The sequence below is a fragment of the Haliotis rubra genome, unplaced genomic scaffold (genome assembly GCF_003918875.1).
Source record: "Haliotis rubra isolate DU_JTF1 unplaced genomic scaffold, ASM391887v1 Scf191, whole genome shotgun sequence".
Lineage (NCBI taxonomy): Eukaryota > Metazoa > Mollusca > Gastropoda > Lepetellida > Haliotidae > Haliotis > Haliotis rubra.
Window position 1 is genome coordinate 461,874 of NW_025765903.1, and position 26,992 is coordinate 488,865.

Below are 26,992 nucleotides of genomic sequence, written 5' to 3' on the forward strand. Positions count from 1 at the left end.
GTTCTAAATTCACATCGACCCCACCACTTCCTTTTCAACAAACATGGCGGAGTTTGACTTAACCACGCGTATGGGCCAATATTTGGACCGGCATCTAGTCTTCCCACTTCTCGAGTTTTTATCCGTAAAAGAGGTAGTGGATTCAATTTTATTACATATGTTGTTTTTGTCATTATGGTAGACATCCTTGTATTCAGGATCACCTATTTTTCTGTGAAACCAACAGCTGTGTAAAAGATGCATGATGGAAGCTGTCGGTACTAAAACGTATATATTCACATATGTATCTGTTCATGTAAAGGCTGTATCTCCGTAGGACCTGGTTATTTCGATAAATTACCTAATGCCATAATTAACACGAATTTATTGTTATACCAGTGTATTGTTGTTGATATAATGAGCAAAGATAAAATACGTCATTACTATCTGTTACGTTTGTGAAGGGATAATTATTTAGTCATTTATCTCACTTTTCATTTGTTGCGGAAGTTGAGTGAAGTTCGGAGGTATAGTTGTAAGTTATTAGTGGGTGTTCAGATTGACCAAGTGCCATTCAGTATTCACCACTTAGATGTATTATCATTATTAATATTATGCAGTATAGTGCCAATCCCAGATGTGTGACTTATTATGTTAAGCACATTAGGTAGATTTTTGCCAAATTCAGAATATTATTGACACTAGACAAGTGAACAACACTAAACAACATAATTTATTAATTATTTCGTGTGTCAGCATCATATGAACTCATGAACTCAATATTTACCTAAACTAAGTTCAAGAAGGACTACACTAACATTATTGGTAGTATTGATGGAATTTGTTTGATTGGCATTTCAGAAGTTGATGAGAAATAATAAAGAATCTATACTGAAACATTGTCTTATAATGTAATAAAGAAGTTGTCTTCCGTAAAGTATGTTGCCTTTGTTAGTATTGATATAGTATTAAAACAAATGCATGTTTATCTTATGTATATCAGCCTATATCTAAAACTGAGTAATTACCCTAAAGAAACAGAGACAATATCCTAATTCACAGATTGTACTGATTGCGAAATAATACATGTATGTTGACTGAAAATAGGGAAAATAGGATGTCACAGCCTAACTTTAGAGTTCAGGACTTCACACTTTACAAATATATCACAATACCTTATGATGTTATTCGGGAAACTTTGGTACCAAAAACACTGGTGAAACAATGCCCAGTGACGTCAGACAGTTGCTGGGTTGTCAAGTGTTCCTAAGCTCCTCTCAGTCTTCTCTCAGCTGGTTGATTCCTGATAAATGGGGAAAGATTAAGTGTCCGATTTCTTACTTCTTAAAAGTGCACAATACTTAGTATACAAACATGTACAGGTAAAAATTGAGACTGAATAAATTTATATTGTGGCCAAGGAATGAAAATATGGTGACCTTGACCTTTTGTTGTAGCTGTATGATGAGAAGGAGATGGCTCGAGGCAAGCTTGACCTGCTCAGCAACACTAACATGGTGGACTTCGCCATGGATGTCCACAAAAACCTCTACCCGGATCAGAACGTTCCTGACAGTGAGTTGATTACCAAGTCTACCCTGTTGAAAGGGGACTGAAATAGGTCTGGGAAAATGTGTGACACTCACTTGGAATATGATGTGTGAAAATAGCCTGAATTATTGTACGTATCAATTCTTGGAAATGTGTTAGTGTGAGGATACCCAGGAAAATGATGTCTGTCAATGAGTGTGAGTACGGTGTGCGTGAATATAAATGGAAAAGAGATATCTGTCAATGACTGGAAATATCACATCTGTCAATGACTGGGAATATGGCGTGAATCACTGGAAACATATCTGTTAGCAGGGCTACAGATAAGGGGCGTACAGGCGTAATGTATGCCTCAAAATCAATTAAGTACTACATAATATAAGATTTCAAGCGTATCGTGTACGCACATAAATACCTTCGTACGTCTAGCATTTAATTTCCGTGCGTATCGTGCAAATGGAAATCTATTTCGGATAAATACTTGTTGTTAAGTTTCTTTTGCGAACCACGATTTGACACATAAGGAAACCCCGACAGTAGGAATCCCTTGCGTTGCCATGCAACGATATGCATCCCTATTTTTCGATTGGCTAAAAACTACACTGTTCCTATTTATATCCAGTCGGACCTGACATTTCACGCATCACACAGTCGCTGAGTTATTTCTCACGCGTCTTCAAATACAAATACATGGTGATCAATGAATCGTTCAGACAAACCACATCAACTCGCTCACACAAAAACATGTCAGTACTCCTTCAAAATTCTCAGTACACCTCCACTTGCAATATGATGTGCAAGTACACTCACACCCCCAAAAGTTATCGGGAGCCCTGTGTTAGTGACTGGGAATATAATGTGCCTCTTACTCTTATTTGTGTCCGAATTGGTTGCATTTGAACTTGAAATTTTAATATGTTTAATAGTCAGTATCCATCATGTCCATACTTAGTTGCACTTTGCTCCGTATGTTAGTACTGAATCATGTTGAATGGAGGACCCATAATTCCATCTAATTCTTTCATGTAATTTAATCTCAAACGAATCTTAACTATTTCTCAAAAGTTATTGAGAAGAAACAAAACATGATTTGTTATGCATGCAATATCAACCAGAACCATTCTCAATGATCTCTGAGTGATATTAACGTAGTTCGTGAACGTGACCTAAAACAGGTTTTGCATTCTGTATAAAGCATGCTGGTTGGCTAAATCAGGCAGTATTTTGTATTTCAACGAGCACCAGTAAGTCATCCACGAAGGGAAGAGTGTTCTTATGAGCCTCTTTAGAAACACACGTGTGTAGAATTTATTAACTATATTTTGACTCACAAATCTGCTGTGTCCAGTCCAAGCATCATCATGGTCAGTGGCAAAACATGTTACTACTGAAGCTTCAGCAGCCCTAATGCAGGGTTTCAGATTGTCATCGGCCTTCGGTCATAGTCCGATAACATTTTCAAATGACCGACTACTTTCTTACTAATTAGGACACTCGGGCCGATCGATAATTTCGATGTTATTTTCACATATTGGACCTAATAAATTACGAACATTATCATTTACGAATTCATCAAAAACTAACCACGAAATCTTGATCATGTTTCCGCGGCGTGTATGTATTTACGCATAAATTTTTATCACACTAAGCTACCAAATGTACATGTAATGGATTGAGCAATTGGCTGCTATTTTAAGCATTGGACAATCAGAAACGGGCTTTCCCGACCCCACCCGCATGTAACAATGTTTCAAGGAAATCATAAAATAAATTGAATAAACTAATGAATAAAATCAACAATAGCATTCATAAAAGTTGTCAATCGTGACATATAAAACTACTATTTCCATCTTTTGTGCGATCATGCAATGCAAGTCAAGTCACTGACAAGTGACATCTCGGCTTTCCCGCCTTAATCTTCAGCTTGGACACAATGTTTAATGCAAAATATATGCATGAAGCATTTTTGTCACAGGTCATAACCTAGCACGATATGTCCAATAAGTTCCATAATTTACGTTATACATAGCGATTTATGTTGCTTAATATGTTCGAAAAGCATTATTTTACCCAAAACTTTCTTCTAAATATAAAAGTTTTTCGCCACGAGGACAGTATCCATTGCCGTAATATGATTAGCTGCCTCATGTCACGGTCTGATTTTGACCAATCACGACTCTTATAGCAGACTGTGGCGAAAAGCGCCATTGAAACCAATCTTTATCCAATAAAATCGCTTCTTACAACTGTGAAAATACTGTCGGCAAGGGTAGAGTGATATTGTTGATGTTCAGAGCTTTAACGATACCGCCATCAAGCGATTCGCCTGTTATGTTATTCATCTGAAGCTTTCAAAACGGAGGTATTTTCCGTTGTTGTGTCATGGTACCGGCGGGAAAGCCACTGATATCGGGGAAATAGGCGACCATACATATTATTTAAGAAATCTTTATAATCTTATTAAAGATTTCTTAAATAATATGTATGGTCGCCTCTAAAAGATTTCTTAAATAATATGTATGGTCAGCCTATTTCCCCGATATCAGTGGCTTTTAATAATTTTCTGATTACGTAAAAATGAAAATATAAAAGAAAAAGGCACGGGATGTTATGACATGTCACAAATGGAAAAAAATCGCCATAGTTTTTGCTATATTTCTGGACTTTTTGCATTTTCATTAAAACTCAATTTATTTAAGTGATATTTCTGGACTATAAATGCTTGCATTTTCATTAAAAACTCAATTTATTTAAGTTGTAGTTGTATTATTTGAAAAAAAAATGTTAGAAAAATAAATTTCATATTTATCAACAGTGGGATTAGATCTTTTAATTTTGCTGTATATCTATAATCCAAGTTGCAACATTAAATGTCATGAACAATTTAGTTATATGATGGCATTGGGATTAAAAAATGTCAAAAATGCCGAACAGGCTCGCCCTGCGGAACCGAGCTTTAGGTCAATAGCCTATATCGACAGACACCCACTCAGGACATTTGTCCTACTGATTTTTATAGGCTTCAAAATCACTGCTAATGTGTTCACACAACAAATATAATATAAAGTCAGCTTAAAGGTCGATAAGGTATATTCCATGAACATTGATTAAAGAAAAGCATGAATGCTATGAGTGAGTGAGCATGGTTTTACGCCACTTTTAGCAATATTCCAGCAATATCATGGCGGGGGACACCAAAATTGGGCTTCACACATTGTACCTATGTGAGGAATCTGAGTTTTCGGCGTGACAGAATGTTATGATTTGTGCTTTAGTGCAGCAAATACAAAACTTACAGGAACAACAGAGATTGTGAAATTCACTTACAGTTTGAAACGTGAAACTGGTCAAAATTTCAGGTACAGTCACGGTAGAGATGTACTTTATTCCACAAGGTGCCCCCCAAATCTCTGTCCAATGCTTTATGATCATGATGAGGCTCAAATGATTACAAAGAATCTTATAAAGTCATTGCAGTGATTTTGCAAACATGAAATAATTGATGCTGTGGGCAACCTCCAGACATCAGTTTGGTCAAGGATGTTGGTGTGGACCTCTTTTGTTAAAATGCACAAACAGACTTGTCTGTTGCATGTTTTTATAACTGAAAAATACTGGAATGGATTTATCATTGTTTATAGCACTGAAGGACAAACGTATGGAGGTCGTGCACCGCCTGAAGAAACTGCAGGCAGCGACAGAGGTCATTACCAAGATCTTTGAGGACACTGAAGTCACGCGGCAGATCCAGAGCTCACGGTAAGTACATTATGTCAAACAGGAAGCATTGTCTTTGAGTGTACTGAGAGGTGCTGTGGGTTCAGGCTTGCTAGTAGAGCTGACGGCAGAAGTTTAGATTGTCAGGCTTAGGACTTGATGTTACATCAAACACTAATTGTATCATTTGTTTACTGGAGGTTTTAGTCATTTGTATATCTGGTCCATGGTAATTACTGCAAATCTGGAAAGATTGTGCATTGAAATTGTTGTGAGTGGCTAAGAATAGCCTTAACTGTCTCTTGAAAGTTTTGCCAGAAGATATCTGTGACTTTTTTCATAGCTTTCCTGCTCACAAAACATTCCAGTTTGACAGTATGCTGACTCCAGCATAGAAACAAATTCATTCACCGATACCCTTGTATTGCTTGTTGCAGAGATGGACGTCAGCTGTTTGACTTTCTACACAAGGAACATGGGGTGAGTAGAACAGAGAGAACTCATCTGCATCTAATTCCAACTCATAGACATTGTGGATGTTCACACTATCGACCACTGTTTTGGCTATTGTCCCACAAGGCTTGAATTCATGAAAGGCAGTTCTGATGTTTATCTGCACATATTGTTGATCAATCTGTCACCTTCTTCTCACTGCAGTGTTCTGTTTGTTTCAGTTCCGCCAAGACATGGTTGACACGCTCTACAACTACGCCAAGTTCCAGTACGAGTGCGGCAACTACTCCGGAGCAGCAGAGTACCTGTACTTCGTCCGTGTTCTGGTGAGTCCGAAGAACCATTGCAGGAGTCATACGCTTTCTCAACACTCTCACACACTTATCAGTGTCCCCTTTCTTGGCCTGGCGTCTCAGGTGGTCATACATCCAATGATGTTGGGATTTGTATCATATATAATTCACAAAAGCATGTGACATTTTGAAGTGTAGAGTGATACACTCAAACAAGTATAGAGTGATACACTCAAACAAGTGTAGAGTGTCCAAAAAGGACAAGTGCGTATCTCTGAAATTTAGCTAAACCTGTAGAGGTTTCCAATTCTTTGAAGAGAATCGTCCTTGGGGTACATATATGCATTTTATGCGGCTGAAAATGTCATGTGACAGTTGTATCAATGTTTTAATAAAAATATTGTACAATAAATAAAAATCTATTTTTATCTAATGTACGTCCCCCACCACGCGGAGTTACCACCTTGCTATGCATGCACAGCCAACCAGGTAAGCACCTAGGCCCGTATCATCATTCCTTCTGCTGTCACCCAAGCATTCACACATATTTCCAACCTGACTTACTAGCTGATTTACTTCTTGTAGAAGAATGTCTGAGACTTCAACAACTGTATGTATGGTCTTTATTCGTCTTGAGAAATGTTTTAGCGACTTTGCAGTCTGTTATTTCTCATTTATGTGACTTTGTATTACACTTTTACGCTAGCTTTCCCGTGGTTTATGCGAGTGTTCCTATTCCATGGCAGGAAGTTTTAGCGTGCCGCGTGGTTGAAATATTGCATTATTAACCAAGTATTTCTTGTCACGTCGCATTCACGTAATTTTCAGTGTTTTGTACATGTATGTTATGTTGTGTGTACACCGTCAGCTACATGCTTGCGTGTTTGCTTTCAGGCGTTTTCGGGATGTGCTGCGTGCGGGCAAAATATTCCCTGTTCTGATAAGCATGACAAATGCTTATGCTGCCTGGAGAAAGCAGGGCATAACCCTGACATCTGTGAGTTGTGCATGGGCTTCTCTCCATGGGCCCAGAACAGACGGGCGGCTGACTTCCTTTTTTGTTAAGAATTGCGGGAGGCGGGAGGGGACCTGACCCAGGTGGTTCCCCTGTCCAAGGCCAAAAAGGCTAAGGAACGGGCTAGGGTGCCGAGTCTATGGAGGTCGAGGAGTCGGAGGGTACTTTCCGTTTTTCGTCGGCTCTCCGGGAGGTTAGGCAACATATTGCCGAGTATATTCCCCAAGCCGCGGTGCCGACATGTCGCTCGGACTCGACTGAGTTCCGCCTGCCGGGTGAGGGGTTTGCCCCTAGGCAACCCTCTCAGACACAGCTCCGTATCTTGCCTTCCCTGGTGCAGGACGTGATGGGTCCCCTCCTGGTTGGTTCTCACCTACGGTTCAATCTACCCAAACTTGTTCAGAGATATCAGCTGGGGGGATGATTCTCTGTTCTTTGTGCCAGTGGTTGACGAGTGCGTGTTTACTCCGGTCGTCCTCGGGGGAGGCTCGGCTTCCCCCAGCTGCTAAGCAAGGGCGGTTAGTTCCACTGTTCACTTCCACTTACGAGGAAGTCTACCGGAGTGCCATGCAGCAGGTGCAGGTAGTGGTCCACGAGTCGTACCTTTCCTCGATACAAATGTCGGTTCTGGAGGCGGAAGGGAGCACTGGGGACATTTCCCCGAATGTTGTTCTGCTCCGCCAATTATCCGAAGTACAGGCCCACCTGACGCGAGACTCTTTATGGTCTGCCGCGTCTACGGTAATGTGCGCAGTCATGGGGATGCGCAAGCTGTTGCTGTCTACATCCTGTTATTCGGCAGCAACACAGCAGACCTTGCTGGCCCTCCGTTTAGGCCGGGAGCGACGTTGTTTCCGGGGGCGCAGCAGGTCATTCGGGAGGCTGCTGCAGCAGCTACCTCCTTCAAGGACTCAAGGCCTTGTTGGAGCAACCGCAGGCTTCTCGCTCCCGTAGCGGGTTCTTCCTCTGGGGCGCAGCCTATGCCCGAGTCTGCCGGCTGGCTTCGGCCGCTGGGTAGAGGTAGGAGGAGCCATCTCACCAAAGGTAAGGGCAAGGAGCAGGCCTCTTCGTCTGGCTCCCAGCAGCGTTTTCGCAGTCGCGGGGGGTCTGCCCCAACCTCCCGTGTCGCCCTGGGTCCGTTCCAGCCAGTTCATCTGCAGGGGACCACTCACTCACTTTTACCACACGTCTCTCTATCCTACCGGAGTGGGAGAAGGCTACCAGCAACACTTGGGTGCTATCCACCGTCAGTGTCGGCCATCTACCACTGTGGAAGCGAGGCCCACCAGAGTTCACCAGCATACATCGCACTCCAGTGCCGTCATATCGGTCAAAGGCGGGTATACTCGCGAGACGGAGTTCAGACTTTGCCGGGCGAGGAACAGGCGGGTTTTATTCCACGTACTTCCTCCTTCCGTCCCATTCTCAACCTCAAGGGTTGAATCGCATGCTAGAGGTTCCATCCTTCAAGATGGAGACACTTCGCTTGGTGATCTCCTCTGTTCAGCCCGGCGATTGGCTTATGTCGATCGACCTAAAGGATGCGTGATCTACATGTGCCAATTCATCCACCGTTTAAGCAGTACCTCCGGTTCTCTTAAGACGGGATGTATTACCAATTCACAGTGCTCCCTTTCGGCATATCCACTGCCCCCAGGGTGTTCACCAAGCTCATGTTAGTGCCGGCTACCCTCGCAAGGTCGCAAGGAAGGCGTTGTTACCCTTACCTAGACAACTGGTTGCTCAGTGCTCTAACTCAGCCAGCGAGCCTAGATTCTACCCACACGGTGATAGACATTCTAGTTCGACTGGGGTAGATCATAAACCTCAAGAAATCCGACTTGGTACCCACCCAGGACTTGTTTTTTCTAGGGGCGAGGTTCACAACTCACAAGGGTCTTGTCTCTTTGTCGCCCGACCGGGTCACCAGAGTACGGCAGATGGTGTCTTCGTTCCTCTCCCAGCGCCAGGCACCAGCGCGGACTTGGCTCCGTCTACTGGGTCATACGGCGGCAACTATCTCTGTCGTGTGGCAGGCGTTGAGGATGCGCCCTATATCATGTGGCAGCAAGCTTTGGCGAGTCTGTGGGCTCACTCAGAGGATCTGGAGCAGTGTCTCACAGTCCCTGGGTGGTTGTCTCCTCACCTTCAGTGCTGGACCAATGTCGGGAATCTCTCCAAGGGGTTCCCTTTGTAAATCCCAATGCCAGCTTTTACAGTTCAAACCGATGCATCCCTCAAGGGCTGGGGGGGTGTTCTGGGCAGTCTGTCGGTGTCCGGACTCTGGGCCAAAGCCCTCCTTCACATCAACATCTTAGAACTGAGAGCTGTGTGGTTGGTTTTCGAACGCTTCCGGGAGCATGTTCAGGGCCAGGTGGTTCGTCTTCAGTTGGACAACTGTACGGCCATGACGTACATCCTAAAGCAAGGCGGCACGGTGTCCCTAGCGCTCCTTCGGGAGACATGGGAATTTCTCCTCTGGTGCGACCAGTGCGACTGTCAGGTGATTCCTGTTTATCTCCCGGGGCTGGAGAACCTTGGGATTTGTCAATCGTGTTAGATGGGCTGTCCGGTCCTACGTTCTCATGTCTATCGGCTATTTCCATTCAGCTGTTAACATGGAAGGCCGTATTTCTGGTGGCGGTAACATCTGGGCGAAGGGTTGGCGACTTACATGATGTCGGCAGACTAGCGCTGACTGTGTTCCATCCAGATTGTGTCAGTATTCGCCTCCCGGATACTTACCGTCCGAAGATCGATCACGCTTTCCATGTGACAGCTCCTATCGAACTTCCTACTTTTACCCAGCCTTTCACATCGGGGACCTCTGCAACGAGCACTCACCCGTTGGATGTCCGTAAGACCCTCAAGGTCTATATCAAACGAACACAAGGGATCCGTACGGGTACCGATCTGTTCTGTTACGGTGGTGGGAAGGCTGGCATGCTGGCTAGCAAACAGACCCTATCACGCTGGCTTGTATCGGTCATTTGTGCTGCTTATCAGGCTAAGGGCAAGCCTCCCCCTGAGGGTTTGAAGGCTCACTCAGTCAGGGCAGTGGCCACTTCAAAGGCTTTTGCATCGGCACTGCCCATTGAAGAGATATGCTCTGCCACTATTTGGAGGAGGCCTAGCGCTTTTATCAGGCACTATCAGCTCGATACACATTCTCGTGATCGTGCGCGTGTCCTGCCACCCTGACCGAGTGAGTCTTGGTTATCTGGACAGTTGACGCTGCTTTCAATTGTGTATAATTGATATATCGTCTGTTATCACATCTAACTACTTTCGATTTCTCTCCTGAGATTATAGTCGGTTGTGAGTTGGTTTTCCCCCTTACGGTGCTCTTTAATAGTTTCACGATGTGGGCGGGGTTCTTTACTTTCGCACTGAATGCGTATTGCTTTGCTTAACCTGTTAGGTCGGGTCTCAGTTCTTTCCTCCCTGTCAGTTACCCTCCCATCATGTCTCTCGCGGAAGCTTCGGGACACGTGACAGGTGAGTGTTGTGGCGTCTGTTACATTCTTCCTAACGATCGCTATTTCTGTGTACTTTGACAGAATTCCCTCCTCCCTAGCCTCCGGTCTTTGGGAGTCTGAGTTAGTGTATATATGTACCCCAAGGACGATCTCTATGAAAAAGAATTAGCTAAACCTGTAGAGGTTTCCAATTCTTTGCAGAGAATCGTCCTAGGGGTAGGGCCACCCACCTCCCCGCAATTCTGTTCACTGATTTATTCAGCAGAAAGAATGATGATACGGGCCTAGGTGCTTACCTGGTTGCCTGCGCATGCGTAGCAGGGAGGTAACTCCACGTGGTGGGGGCCGTATAATAGATAAAAAAGATTTTTATTTATTGTACAATATTTTTATTAAAACATTGATACAACTGTCACATGACATTTTCAGCCACAGAATATGCATATATGTACCCCAAGGACGATTCTCTTCAAAGAATTGGAAACCTCTACAGGTTTAGCTAAATTTCAGAGATATCCACTTGTCCTTCTTGGAATATGATTCTTTGGTTTCACTAGTTCATGTGACTATATAGTTACACAACAGATTAGCAGGTGTTGCCCTGTATAAATGCTGCTTGATATGATATAGTATACCTAATGTCAGTATAACTTTTCATCCTAGTATATGAGATGATGTTGATACTTATTATGATGTTCTGTTTTAAGCTACCCCCAGGTGACCGGAACTTTGTGAATGCTCTGTGGGGAAAGCTGGCATCGGAGATCCTGATGCAGAACTGGGACGTCGCCCTGGAGGACCTGCAGAGACTCAAGGATGTCATCGACTCCAATGTGAGTAGCTGGCGGAAACTGATTGGGAGACACAAACATTTAGACTCTGTTAGTGTCTGATAGAGTTACACATGTTTGTATTGTTCTAAAGATCTTCTGAATGAAATTAATTTAACATTAACTCACAAGTAACAAAGATCAGTTTGGCTCTACTTGACAGAATTAACTGGGGAATTATATGAATTTTCTCCATCTCACTTCCTAATATGCACTCTATGTGCTTGGTATTACGTGAGGGAATGAGGGTCCTGGTTGTCTGAAGTGCATTTGTGTTGAGTTGTGTCCCTTGGTCATGGCAGAATCCTATGATGGTGGGATTCAATGCTGGTTTGCATCTGTTATGTTTCTAAGTGGCCAGCACCACTTACATCATTTAGGGGTTCCCCCTTCGTGCTGTGATAGCACTGTAATTCTGTTGAAAGCTCGGTTGGTTGGTTTGTTGTTTAACACCGCACTGAACAATATTCCAGCTACATGTATATGGCGGTAGTCTGTAAATAATGGAGTCTGGACCAGACAATCCAGTAATCAACAACATGAGCATTTGATGTGCGCAATTGGGATACGTTAACATGTGTCAACCAATTCAGCGAGTCTGACCAACTGATCCTGTTAGTTGCCTTTTACGACAAGCATGAGTTGCTGAAAACCAATTCTAACCCAATCTACACAGGTTTCTGTTGAAAGCAGTGTTGAACTGAACATCCACTCACACACCTTTATGTATTATTCACCTTTCCTTCGAGAATAGACAGTTGTGTAGAAGGGGTTTCACAGGAAGGGGTGTGTTATAAAGAAGTGAATATGGTAATGGGTATGTTTGGTATCTGTACATGTGTGCATGTTTTGTGTTGTCTAGACGTTTGCATCGGCGCTGCAGTCTCTCCAGCAGAGGACCTGGCTGCTACACTGGAGCCTGTTTGTCTTCTTCAACCACCAGAAAGGCCGGGACCTCATCATAGACATGTTCCTGTACCAGCCTCTGTAAGTGTGGGGGGCACGGAGGATTTGGGGGTGATTTGGCTGGGGAAAAGCAGGAGGAGTAGGAGGATTGGGGGGGGTTTGGAGGATAGGGGATGATTTGGTGAGGGAGGAGCAGGGAGTAAGTGTTTGGGGACATGGAGGATAGGGGGATGATTTGGTGAGGGAGGAGCAGGGAGTAAGTGTTTGGGGACATGGAGGATAGGGGGGATGATTTGGTGAGGGAGGGGGTGTTGGGGGACATGGAGGATAGGGGATGATTTGGTGAGGGAGGAGCAGGTAGTTAGTGATGGAGGATGGGGATGATTTGGGGGGGAGAGGGAGGAGCAGGGAGTGTTGATGGGGACATGGAGGATGATTGGGGGAGGAGGAGCAGGGGGGAGTACGGAGTTTTGGGGGAGGAGGAGCAGGGGTAAGTTTTGGAAGACACGGAGGATTGGGGATGATTGGGCAGGGGTTGCAGGAGGAGCCGTGGAATAAGTGTTAGAGAGTCCACGGAAGCATTGGGGATGATTGGGCAGGGGAGGAGATGCCGTGGAGTAAGTGTTGGGGGAAATGGAGGATTGGGGAAGATTGGGCAGGGGGAGGAGGAGCAGGGGAGTAAGTGTTGGGGACATGGAGAATTGGGGATGATTGGGCAGGGGGGAGGAGATGCCGTGGAGTAAGTGTTGGGGACATGGAGGATAAGGGATGATTGGGCAGTGGGAGGAGGAGCAGGGGGAGTAAGTGTTGGGGGACATGGAGAATTGGGGATCATTGGGCAGGGGGAGGGAGATGCAGGGGAGATGGAGTAAGTGTTGGGGACATGGAGGATTGGGGGATGAGTGGGCAGGGGAGGAGGAGTGGGGCAAAAAAAAAGGTAAGTTTTGGGGGTCACGGAGGATTCTGGATGATTGGGCAGGGGGAGGAGGAGCAGGGGAGCAGGGAGCAAGTGTGGGCAAACAGTCAAACTGTCATTTGTGAATTGCCTTGTGTATGTACTGGTATCTGCAAACTATCAATAGCGAAACCCTTTATGTACAGGTATCTGAATGCTATGCAGACAATGTGCCCCCACATACTGCGCTACCTCACCACGGCCGTCATCACAAACAAGGGCCGGCGGAGACAAGTGCTCAAAGACCTGGTCAAGGTCATTCAGCAGGTGAGGTCAAAACTATGCTTCTGTAACTGATACAAATCTGCATAACTTTGTTGTGTTTCTTACATTACGGTGCCCTTTGACAATGCATTTTAGACTCATTGTGACAAAAGAAACTGAATCTCTTTCATAGTTGTCCTTCTGAATATGACACCATAGTGTGAAATCTTACCACAAAGGGGGGGGATAGTCTAGTGGTTGAAGTGTTCGCTCGTCATGACGAAGACATGTGTTCGATTCTCCACATGGGTACAATGTGTGAAGCCCATTTCTGGTATTCCCTGGTGTGATATTGCTGGAATATTGCTGAAAGCAGCGTAAAACCAAACTCACTCACTCCCACAAACCACGTCACAGAACTGCTAATTTCGGTATCAAGATTGTTCTAGTCAATTATCTAACCTGTCTGTATGTTTTACAATGTTTTGGGATAAGTGGTTCATCTTTTGATTTAAAGGATTGACACCCATTGTACATTGGTATGGCTATACATGCTGTAGTAGTTACCAGCTCTATTTTTCGGCATGTTCAGTTTGTGACAAACTGATTGAATAGCTTAAAAAGTGATCAGCTTGACAATTTATTTCATGTCTTGTCACCTTGAAAGGAACACCTTTATGGTATTGGGACCCCTTTTTACAAATCGATCATAGTGCAACAACTGTCGTACATTCATGAATCATTGCTGTGTTAGCTGTAGAACTTTGTGGAATGGACTCTAAAGTATTGAAGTATGCATGTGTTGTTTTTCACACTGTCATGGTACTTTCAGGAGAGCTACACGTACAGAGATCCTATCACAGAGTTTGTGGAATGTTTGTATGTCAATTTTGACTTCGATGGAGCTCAGCAGAAGCTAAGGGAATGTGAGACGGTAAGGGAACTTGTTGACTACATACATTTTATGTTTTGATTTACAGGATAGATAAGTTTGGTCTGTCCTGAAGCATCCCTTATGTTGGGAATCCTGTCACAATTAGTCCTTGGCAATCTATACAAGTCATAATAGGCCAGAGTGTACCTGGGTGCTGTCGTACAATGTAATCTTAGCACTATAGTGATCGTAACTCCTACAGCTTTACACAGATTTATGACAGTCGTGGCACTAACAGTGCTTTATTGGTTGATTGGTTGTTTTATGCCACCCTCCACAATATTCCAGCTATATGGAACCGCCTCCGTGGTGTAGTGGTTAGAGCGTCCGCCCGGAGAGTGGAAGGTCGCGGGTTCGATCCCCGACCGTGTCATACCAAAAGACGTTGAAATATGGTACTTGTTGGTCCCTGCCTGGCGCTTGTCATTAATGGGTACAACAAGGACTGGTCGGCTCGGAGTCAGTATAATGTGTCTGAGTGAGGTATTCATGCTTCACTGCAGCATGGTATTTCAGTGGGCTAGCACTGTAAAACCAGCTTAAGTCAGGGCTAGTACAAGCAGCCGCACATACACATACACACCACGCATGCACGTCGTCATATGAGCGAAATATTCTTAAGCACGACGTTAAACCCAATTTCACCTCACCTCACCTCCAGCTATATGGTGGCAGTCTGTATATAAATTATCGAGTGTGGACTAGACAATCGAGTGATCAACATCATGAGCATCGATCTACACACTTGAGATACGGTGAGTCAGAGAGCCAGACCACCTGATGCCCGGTAGTCACTAGTAAAGTGGTACCCAGGTTGTCCGGTTTAGTTGACTTGTTTGTGGTTTTATGCCCACATTGGCACAGGCAGTTGCTGAAAATATGTCACTGGTTTGTTGATTCAGGACTCAAATATCTACAGGCTACATAGAGTGTGTGTAATATTGCTTAAAATATCAAATACATGAAATATAGATACTGTATATTGTGCTAGTTTGTGAGCATGTCATGCCAAGACAATAAGAGTTATCTCCCTCTCTGCAGGTGCTTGTCAATGACTTCTTCCTGACTGCTTGTCTGGAGGACTTCATCGAGAACGCGCGGTTGCTGATCTTCGAGACCTTCTGCCGCATCCACCAGTGTATCAGCATAGAGTGAGTTGTCTTCAGTGTGTCCTGCATGGCTGAAGTGGGTTCTGAGAGGGTGGATTATTACTGGGTGAAGGAGGGTGTGGTCCCTTAGTAGTAAAGTTCAGAGAGAGATTGTAACCTAGTGGGTGCCATGTTCAGTGTTGGGGTTAAATGTAGTGGTTTAAGTGTTCATAGGGAGGTTGTATGTTATTGGTTGAAGAGATCAGCGGGAGGGTTGAATGTAGTGGTTTAGGTGTTCCCAGATAGGTTGTATGTTATTGGTTGAAGAGATCAGTGGGAGGGTTGAATGTAGTGGTTTAGGTGTTCCCAGATAGGTTGTATGTTATTGGTTGAAGAGATCAGTGGGAGGGTTGAATGTAGTGGTTTAAGTGTAGTGGTTGTAAGTTATTCAAGAGATCAGTGGAGGTTGTAGTGGTTTAAGTGTTCCCAGATAGGTTTGGTTGAAGAGATCAGTGGGAGGGTTGAATGTAGTGGTTTAAGTGTTCCCAGGGGAGGTTGTATGTTATTGGTTGAAGGTTGTAGATCAAGTGGGAGGGTTGAATGTAGTGGTTTAGGTGTTCCCAGATAGATAGGTTGTATGTTGAAGAGATGAAGAGATCAGTGGGAGGTTGAATGTAGTGGTGGTTTAGAGTCAGTTCCCAGAGGGGTTGTATGTTATTGGTTGAAGAGATCAGTTGGGAGGGTTGGTTGAATGTAGTGGTTTAAGTGTTCCCAGATAGGTTGTATGTTATTGGTTGAAGAGAGATCAGTGGGAGGGTTGAATGTAGTGGTTTAAGTGTTCCCAGATAGGTTGTATGTTATTGGTTGAAGAGATCAGTGGGAGGGTTGAGTAGTGGTTTAAGTGTTCCCAGGAGGTTGTATGTTATTGGTTGAAGAGATCAGTGTTCCCAGTAGTGGTTTAAGTAAGATAGGTTGTATGTTATTGGTTGAAGAGATCAGTGGGAGGGTGTTAGTTGGTTGAAGAGATCAATGGGAGGGTTGAATGTAGTGGTTTAAGTGTTCCCAGATAGGTTGTATGTTATTGGTTGAAGAGATCAATGGGAGGGTTGAATGTAGTGGTTTAGGTGTTCCCAGATAGGTTGTATGTTATTGGTTGAAGAGATCAGTGGGAGGGTTGAATGTAGTGGTTTAAGTGTTCCCAGATAGGTTGTATGTTATTGGTTGAAGAGATCAGTGGGAGGGTTGAATGTAGTGGTTTAGGTGTTCCCAGATAGGTTGTATGTTATTGGTTGAAGAGATCAGTGGGAGGGTTGAATGTAGTGGTTTAAGTGTTCCCAGATAGGTTTATGTTATTGGTTGAAGAGATCAGGGAGGGTTGGTTCCCAGGAGGTTGTATGTTATTGGTTGAAGAGATCAGTGGGAGGGTTGAATGTAGTGGTTTAGGTGTTCCCAGATAGGTTGTATGTTATTGGTTGAAGAGATCAGTGGGAGGGTTGAATGTAGTGGTTTAGGTGTTCCCAGGAATGTAGTGGTTTAGGTGTTCCCAGGGAGGTTGTATGTTATTGGTTGAAGAGATCAGTGGGAGGGTTGAATGTAGTGGTTTAAAGTGTTCCCAGATAGGTTGTATGTTATTGGTTGAAGAGATCAGTGGGTGGTTTAGGTGTTCCCAGGGTTGAATGTAGTGGTTTAAGTGTTCCCAGATAGGTTGTATGTTATTGGTTGAAGAGATCAGTGGGAGGGTTGAATGTAGTGGTTTAAGTGTTCCCAGGGAGGTTGTATGTTATTGGTTGAAGAGATAAGAGGGAGGGTTGAATGTAGTGGTTTTATTCCCAGGGAGGTTGTATGTTATTGGTTGAAGAGATCAGTGGGAGGGTTGAATGTAGTGGTTTAAGTGTTCCCAGGGAGGTTGTATCTTAGCAGTGGGAGGGTTGAATGTAGTGGAAGGTTTTACAGGGTGTTGTACCATAGTAGCTTAAGTGTTCACAGAGAAGGTTGTATCTTTAAATTTCATTGTGCTCACAGGGAGATTGTATCTTTGTACTTGAAGTAACCGGGAAGGCTTTATTGTGGTGGTTGTTCAAAAGAATGGTTGTATTGTAATGTTCAGTATTTGAGGGTGGGGGTGGGGATTGTGTGTAGTTGTAGATGCGTTCAAAGCGAACATCCATCAATGTGTTTGCCGTATACACAGGGAGGTTGTATCTTCGTCTTAAATTTTCTTATGTAGAGATGTATAAATAATACCTTGGATTTTATTCTTGAAAAGAGCCCAGATTTTATCTTTTAGTTTTATCAGGAACCATATATTGCCAACTAACTGAAGGATGACATTTGCTGTGTATTCATAATTGTATTTCAGCATGCTGGCAGAGAAGCTGAACATGTCCCCCGAGGAAGCTGAGCGATGGATCGTCAACCTGATCCGAAATGCACGACTAGATGCCAAGATTGACTCGAAATTGGTAAGATATTAATGAGCAGTAGCTTGTCACATCAGACATACCAACCTGGGGAACCTGTGTAACATTCCCTCTCCTGGGTAGTGTATTACAACAGAGCTAATCAGCCATACAAGAATCAATAAGGAAAGCTTTGATGGATTAGTTTCCAATTATGTATGTTAATTTGTCGTAATGGGGTAATAAAGGTGGGTGTAGCATGTGGGGCAGTGTTTCTTTGTTGATATGGCTGCAGTGTAGAGTATTAAACCATTATTATGGCTGTGGTATTTTATGTTTTGTAATATCCATGAAACATACAGGGAAAGAATCTCTAATTTTGCCTTATCCTTTATCTTGTTAGTCTCATTAAGCAATCATTGATTGCTAAGTCAAGTCAGTGATTGATCTTGATATGATTGAGTGATTTCACCAACAATTTAATGGTTGATGTATTGCTTCTATATAAATTTGTATGATGACCTATGGTTGCGTCAGTTCTGTGTGTTTTAACAATATGTGATCAAAATGGCTTGCAAGTTTCCCCTCAGAATCAGCTGGCATCATCATAATGGTTAAATCCAGGCAAAATTGGCATCTTTTGACTTCTGTGCTGACCAGTTATGATGTTTGCTCAGTGAGTGTGTGAGTTTAGTTTTAGGCCATAACACAGCAATATTCCAGTTTTATGGCGGCGGTCTGTAAATAATCGAGTCTGGACCAGTGATCAACAGCATGAGCATCGGTCTACGCAATTGGGATGCGATGACATTGAACCAAGTCAGCGGCCTGACCTCCCGATCCATTTAGTGGCCTTTTACGACAAGCATGGGTTGCTGAAGATCAGTTCTAACCGGGATCTTCACGGGTTGTTTGTTGCAGAGTCACGTGGTGATGGGAACACAGGCTGTATCTCCCTACCAGCAGGTCATCGAGAAGACGAAGAACCTGTCCTTCCGCTCTCAGATGCTGGCTATCAACATGGAAAAGAAGCTTGGCTTACACAAGCAGGAGGTGAGTGGAGACCAGTTATGTTTGTCACTGAATATATGACTGTCACCTGATCATTACAAGGTTTAACTCTCCTGGACATTTGTGTAGCTTAAAATTCTGTAAGAAGATTTCAACAAGGAATTCAAACAAGGTCGTCAAGCAACACTGAAAAACTTTGACTATTGCTCAGATGTTATTTGTATCTATGTAAATGTTTGTTGTTTAACGCCATGCTCAGCCATATTCCAGCTACATGGCAGCAGTTTTAAATAATTGAATCTGGACCAGACAATCCAGTGGTCAACATCATGAGCATCGATCTACGCAAGTAGGATACGATGACATGTGTCAACCGAGTTATTGAGTCTGACCATTGATCACGCTAGTCGCCACTTATGACAAGCATGTGATGCTGAAGACCAATTCTAACTCGGATCTTCACAGGTTTCCATGTAATGTGTGTTGTATGTTTGTTGGGTTAAGTAGGGGCAAGAAAAAGCCCAGAAAGTCGGGACAAACAATGAAGAGAGTTTTACTATTAGACATTACATGTCTTCTTGTTCATCCAGGGGCGATGGGGTAGCCTAGTGGTTAAAGTGTTGGTTCATCTCGCCGAAGACCTGGGTTCGAATCCCAACATGGGTACAATGTGTGAAGCCCATTCCTGGTGTCCCCTGCCGTGATGTTGCTGGAATATTTCTAAAAGCAGGTGTAAACAAACTCAGTCAGTCAGTCAGTGTCCATCCAACTCAATGGTTTGACTTGAGTTTATGAGTGAGGGGGAATCGAACCTGGTTCTTCGGCATGACGAGCAAATGCTTTAACCACTAGGCTACCCCACCTCACCTTGGGTTAATGAGGTAGTCAAGTGTTTTCAGTACAAAGGACATGACTCTGATATTGAAACCATAGCAACATGTCTCTCATGATGTGATAAGTCTATGTACATGTGTAATCTTGTGTCTTCATCATTTCAGAATCAATGGGGAGTCCAGGAGTAGAAGATGGAGAGACAGACTCAACACAACAGATTTCATTTGTACAAAATAATAGGAGATAATAAACAAAAAATAATAATAAACTATCTTGTCAGATCGAAAACCATTTTGCTGTTTTTTGTACTTCATTGAGTTTGCAGATCAAACAACTGGAAATATTGATCCTATTCTAGAGGTTGGTGATTAGATAACAAAGCATGCAACTTTATGGATGAATTCATTGTTATTGCCTAGAGCAATGTTTTGATGGAGATTTTTACACCATTATCAAGCTGAGGTAGACTTAAGCTTGGTAATGGTGTAAGAATCTACATGTACTTTGCAACTTGGCTCTATGCTATAAACAAGTTGTCATCCATAAAGTTGTATGCTTCGTTAAATACTTCCAATGCATCTTTGACTGACATGCAATACAACCTATCATCAGTGCTTGCCATGTTCCTATGCTTCACATTGAAGACACTCACAGCTGAACTGATGTATCAAGACAAAGAGGCTTGGATCCCAAGTACAAACTATTTACCTATTGTTTGCCTTCACTAAGGGACCGTTCATAATTTATGGCTAGGGGAGGTGATGATGTAAGGGAGATGTGTGTGTTCACCCATTTTGTTCTGGAGAGGTAGGGGGTCATCAATTTTGTACACAGGCTTTTGGGGGTGGTGTGTTTCAGCAATTTTGTACATAAAAATATTTCAAAATTATGCTTTAAAAATATGGAAAGGGAGAGGGGGGTCATTGACTTTGTACATGACATGCGGGGGGTCACTTACTTTGTACATACATTTTAGGGGGGAAAAATTCACATTGTACATGCCCCTCCATAAAAATCATTTCTCTCGCTCTCGCTCTCCCCTACCCCACCCCCCGCCATAAATTATGAACGGTCCCTAATGCTACACATACAGAACTAGAAACAGTTTATATTGTTTCCAGGTACACAAAGCTATACAGAGACGGCCATTACAGTTATACACATGAGCATAAGTTAAGCTCCACCTGCTCCAAGGTCAAGTGTTTGACATTTTTGGTTGAAACAGGTGACTAAAGCCTGTCATGATGGAATCTACATACAATGCACGTGATTCACACAATAGCTCAAAAGAGATTTATCGCCTGTCGCGTGCTATGGAATCGCCAAGTACATTAGGGTATGACTTTCATAATTACAGTATGTACACAACAGTTTTTTCCAAAAGATGACAGTACTAAAATGAACTTTTCGTAACATGGCAACATATTACAGATATAATTCGTCTGGCAAGATCAATCCAATGACCAATACCGAGGAAGTGCTCCGGCAATGGAGAATGGGAACCGACTCTTCATCAGTTCCATCTGAAGGAGGCAGCAGACGGATGGTCCGACCAGACGTCCCTTCCTCACAGACAGGCACAAGACAGAAACGTCTGGTGTGGTGCAGGCTCCTAAAAACAGCAACTTGAATACTTAGCGTTCTTTGGTCTGATGAAAGTCGCTGTCTTCAATACGTTACCCACGGCCGTTGTCGCGTATGTAGAAGTCGTAACAAGGCGTATCACAAGGAGATGATCCTTGCAGCTGACCCCTTTGGTGGTGAATCAGTGATGGTGTTAGGATCTTACAGTATCTGGCACACTCAGTGGTCGACGTTATCTACAGGAAGTACTGGATACCACCGTCATGCCACATTTTGATAACTATCCCCATTCCACTCCGATATTCATGGATGACAACGCGAGACATCACAACTTTCGAACCATCATCGCCCATTTGCAGAACAAGGCCATCGAAGCATTACCATGGCCCGCAAGGAGCCCCGATATGAACCTAATCGAACATCCTTGGGCCTGCCTCGGATGCCAAGTTCGAGCTAGAGATCCTTTTCGGTCCAAAATCTGCAGGACTTGACGCAGACACTCCATGAGGAATGGCAGGGGATTCCGTAGAGTAACATATCGTCTTTGAAATCAACATATTTTACAGAAAATCTGGTCTTAAAATATCTTCGAAAAATGTAATGAAAAGGACCTGATAGACCTTCATTTTCAGCCTGAAACTGTGGTAATCTAGACTTGCCACACTCTGGATTTGCAAAAGCTGTATTAGATATATTTGTTTTAGGGTCTGCATAACAGACTAGGAATTCCGATTCTGAGAATTCGATTGCCAGAATGGTTGGTTGGTTGGTTTGTTGTTTAACGCCGCACTCCGCCATATTCCAGCTATACTTCATGTAATATATGATTGAATATTTTCATTTGTACATTTGTTACCTGTTGAATTATACCTTTTAAACAAAGGTGAGTGAGTTTAGTTTTACGCAGCACTCCTGTTCAATACATTTGTTACCTGTTGAATTATACCTTTTAAACAAAGGTGAGTGAGTTTAGTTTTACGCAGCACTCCTGTTCAATACATTTGTTAACCTGTCCTTGGTTGCCAAAAACAAAGGTTTTAATTACGCAGCATACATTTGTTACTGTTGAAAATTAAAAACAAAGGTGAGTGAGTTTAGTTTTACGCAGCACTCCTGTTCAATACATTTGTTACCTGTTGAATTATACCTTTTAAACAAAGGTGAGTGAGGTTGGTTTAACGCCACACTCTGCAATATTCCAGCTTTATTTCCAGCTGTAAATAATCGAGTCTGGACCAGACAGTCCAGTGATCAACAGCATGAGCATCGATGTACGCAATTGGGATACGATGACTTGTGTCAACCACGTCAATGAGCCTGACCACCTGATGACCATCTCTTACGACAAGCGACCCGTGAAGGTCCGGGTTAGAATATTGATCTTCAGTAACCCATGCTTGTCGTAAGAGGCGTCGGCATCGGGTGGTCAGGCTCGCTGACTTGGTTGACACATGTCATCGGTTCCCAATTGCGCAGATCGATGCTCATGCTGTTGATCACTGAATTGTCTGGTCCTGACTCGATTATTTACAGACCACCGCCATATAGAGGGGATATTGCTGAGTGCGGCGTAAAACTAAACTCACTCACTCTTACGACAAGCATGATTTACTGAAGAACAAATCTAACCCAGATCCCCACGGGTTGTTGATATTCACGTTTTTGTGTATTCCTCTCAGATTGTAAACAGATTGTTACCACATTTCAGTTTTGTTGACTAAAATATGTCACAGTTACCGTTTTGATATGAAGCATATACAATAGCATGTAGGCTTTTCCAACTGCTCATATAAATAGTGGGTGGTGCATGATTAACACTCAGGTCATTGTGTATATTGTATGTGCTCACCCTTGGTCCGGGTCACATGCGAAACCCGATGTTTTTGGGATCTGTTAGTTTGTCTCACAGTCCCTGAACCACATTATTTTCCCTACTGCCAAGCCCTCTCTGCAGTGCTAAAGCCCTAAATGAAGCAAGTCTAGATTTCCTCAGGTTCAGTTTGTTTAAAAAAAGGTGGTTATCTATATCCTCTTCGCATATTATACAAATGGAAACTTTTGAATTTGGAGATAAGTTCAAATTCATAAATAATTTTGTTGGTGTTCCAGACAGATCTTGCACCTTGGTCATCTAGTGTCCAAGTGACATTGTGGGCTGCAAGTTTCCCAACAGTAAAATGTTAGGCAGTAGGGGCACTTGACTGGCCCACATGAGGTGATGACAGCATGGAGATAGGACAGGGCTTGAACACGAGGGGCAATAAATATGCCTTTCACTTATAGCGTTATCTGATGGTTGTATGATGTGACTTCTAATTGGTAATGACCCCAGCACATGTAGCCCCAATGCAGATGTTCTTAGTCTCTGAATCTCTGGTCTCCCTAGGGCTCCTTTTCAATATAAATGGGCTTGTTTGTTACTATCAAAATTATATATATTCAGAGACTAAGCCTTAGTCGAGGGATCTATGAACGCCCTTAGTATGGGGCACATATGAAAAGCGCTTGTCGTGGGCACACATTTAAAGCCTCTGTCTCGGGCACATTTAATAACTCTCTACCACATATCATAATTCACTTTCGTGGTGTTAAGTTGATAACCATCTGTCTGGGGCCACATGTAATAATAACTCGCGAGCCAGGTGCTCTTGATCTGCACTTTTTCCGATGCAATCAGCCCAAGAAAACGGCCCGGCTCTTGTAACGAGCGTTAACTAGAAGGTGATATCAATTCAGCTGAAGCAGTAATAGGTTTGGGTCCGAGTGTTCAGTAGAGTTTAAATCACCACAGTCAAAGCAGAAAGAGAATTATCGAACTCCGGAGGCTGCGAGCGCTGAAATCAATTAGAGGCAATGAGTGGTCGATGTGAAGTGACAGGGAGACTCGGCTCGTTGACACCTGTCGATACTGCAGATAGCTTAGATCTCCATTACCGAAGAGATAACCCCCGAGTTTCCGCACCTCAGTTTTTATTAACACCGCACTGTAAGCTGTCTCTTGTGGAGATTCTACCTGTCCATTACCGTATGCTTGGTGACCCGCCCCGCGAGGTATTGTGACCTGTCGATTCTGCGGTTAGCTTAGATCTCCATCACCACAAGGATAAGTCATACTTTTCCGTATCTCATTCCATTACCGCAGAGTTCTTAAATAACGGTAGGTGGGGTAGCCTAGTGGTTAAAGCGTTCGCTCGTCACGCCGAAGAAGCGAGTTCCATTCCCTACATGGGTACAATGTGTGAAGCCCATTTCTGGTGTTCAAAGCCGTGATATTGCTGGAATATTGCTAAAAGCGGTGAAAAACTAAACTCACTCACTTACTAACTCTTAATTAACATTCTGTTATCATTTTTGTCGAGGGATTTCAATTTTCCGGAACCGTATGGTGACCTAGTGTAAAACTAAACTCACTCACTTACACACTCTTAATTAACATTCTGTTACCATTTTTGTCGAGGGATTTCAGTTTTCCGGAACGGTATGGTGACCTAGTGTAAAACTAAACTCACTCACTTACTCACTCTTAATTAACATTCTGTTATCATTTTTGTCGAGGGATTTCACTTTTCCGGAACCGTATGGTGACCTAGTGTAAAACTAAACTCACTCACTTACACACTCTTAATTAACATTCTGTTACCATTTTTGTCGAGGGATTTCACTTTTCCGGAACGGTATGGTGACCTAGTGTAAAACTAAACTCACTCACTCTTAATTAACATTCTGTTACCATTTTTGTCGAGGGATTTCACTTTTCCGGAACGGTATGGTGACCTATGTTTTAGCCGTATGCCTATCTCTACCATACGGTTGTTGATCTCTTTCGATAGGGATACCTCCCACTCAATGGCGACAACTCACTACCGTACTGGGACTTGCCTCTGTACCTATTAACATAATGTGCCTTGACGTATTGTCCCTCTCGCATTGAGACATGTATCCTACCGTATTACGACCACGTATTGTGATATCTCGATCTCTACCGCACTTTGGACTCGGAGGCCGTTTTGGAGACTTGTCTTCATCGCAATGTGACTATTGCCTTATTTTGACTGTGCATGTTGTGACATTTTTCAGTGTATCATACTTGCACGTCTCCGTCGTATGGTAAGCTGTTTCCTACCGTACTTTCACCTCTGTCTGGCGTATTGTGATCTCTGTCTAACGTATTGTGATCCCTCTGCCGTACTGTGACCTCTTTCTGGCGTATTGTGACCTGTCCCGTACGTAAGTGGTTAAATGTTTCTACTGTAACGACATATCTCTGTCGCCTGCTTAATTGTTTCCTACCGTATGTATGTCATTCTCTTCCCACAGCTAGAGGTTACTTGTCATATCTTCCTACGAACCTCTGTTCTAATACGGCCATATTTCCCGGTTCTCGTAAAATCCCCTAGCGGCAAAAGATCGCAACACGAATTATCTCCCTTCTTTCTATCCAATCAGAACACGTGTTACATCGACTTAGATTCAACTTGACTAACACAAGCAAATGTGGGGCCACAAATATCCCCCATCTGCAGGGGACTTGTGTTGATGTTACACACAAGACGTTTAAAGGCTAGCTTGTCCGTTGTCAACGAGGGCGATGGAGACGCCACTGATCCGCCATAACATGACTGAGTTCTGTCAAAAAGAAACGTTTGCGCATCGCGCAGGGGAAGAAGTTTAGTTTTCTCGAAGCATACGGAAATTACCGAGGCCTTGCGAATGATCACTTTTGAAACAACGTCGCTGATTGCACAACTAAATCTGATTGCCTCCAATCACGAGTCTTGAACGCTCACACCATGAAAGGGCCGTATTAGAACAGACGTTACGTAGGAAGATATGACAGGAGTAACCTCTGTGGGACGAGAATGTATGTATGTATCTAAGTTCATTGTGAACGCCTCTTTACCGTATTAAGATCCGGTTGTACGGTATTTCGACATGGCTGTACCCCCGCATTATGGCGGTGATCATTGTGACCACTTCTAGTCTGTTCACCTGTCCCTCAGCCCATCACCGTCTTGTGTCAATGTGACAATATATTAGCCAGTGCATTTTGATTAAATGACCAGCATGCTGACCCCACGGGGTACTCCCACTGCCCTACTGTCGGACGGGGTGAAACAAATAACAAGAACATAGTTGTTCACGTGACAATTTATTGCTAAATGTAGGGTATGTGCAAGTGTTTAACTCCGTGAGCCGAGGACGAAATCCAGGGCGGTGGGTGGGGCGCGGCATAGGATGGGGAAAGGGGCCATTGGTGTGATTTTCTAGGTAGCGAGCAGCGTAGTGGTCGGGGCGGAGGTTGGTTTTAGGGTAGTGGGCGGAGAGATTGGGTTCAGGGTAGTGGACGGGCTGGCGTGGGTTCAGGATGGTGTTTGGAGAATATAGCATGGGTTTCAAGCACGTCATCAGGGTGAGATATGGTGTTCATGATTGTCAGCGGGGTGAGATATGTTGTTCAGGATAATGGGTCGGGTAAGATTGTGTTGGGATAGTGTATGTGGTCCATACAGGGTTCAAGGTTGTGGGCAGGGTTTAAAGATGTTCGGGCGCGTCAGAGATGTTGTTGAGGATAGTGGGCGCGTCAGAGATGTTGTCGAGGATAGTGGGCGGGTGTGAGGTGTTGTTCAGGATAGTGGGCGGGTGAGAGGTGTTGTCGAGGATAGTGGGCGGGTGAGAGGTGTTGTTCAGGATAGTGAGCGGGTGAGAGGTGTTGCCGAGGATAGTGGGCGGGTGAGAGGTGTTGTTCAGGATAGTGAGCGG

At 43.6% G+C, this 26,992-nt stretch overlaps 1 protein-coding gene and 1 long non-coding RNA gene across 2 annotated transcripts; one reads left to right on the forward strand and one right to left on the reverse strand.

Moving 5' to 3' along the window:
* On the forward strand, nt 1-19,939 carry LOC124274503 (eukaryotic translation initiation factor 3 subunit E-like). Its single transcript, XM_046709867.1, has 13 exons — nt 1-133; nt 1,437-1,554; nt 5,172-5,289; nt 5,685-5,727; nt 5,922-6,026; nt 11,195-11,320; nt 12,180-12,304; nt 13,325-13,445; nt 14,215-14,316; nt 15,358-15,467; nt 17,764-17,866; nt 18,725-18,856; nt 19,813-19,939. Exons 1-13 carry the CDS (start codon nt 44-46, stop codon nt 19,834-19,836), a joined length of 1,317 nt encoding a protein of 438 aa, XP_046565823.1. The 5' UTR covers nt 1-43; the 3' UTR covers nt 19,837-19,939.
* On the reverse strand, nt 3,861-26,992 carry LOC124274504. The gene is made up of 3 exons (XR_006897960.1): nt 26,634-26,992; nt 10,949-10,952; nt 3,861-3,872 (listed from the first exon to the last, which is right to left on the reverse strand). It is a non-coding gene; the product is annotated as an uncharacterized LOC124274504 (long non-coding RNA).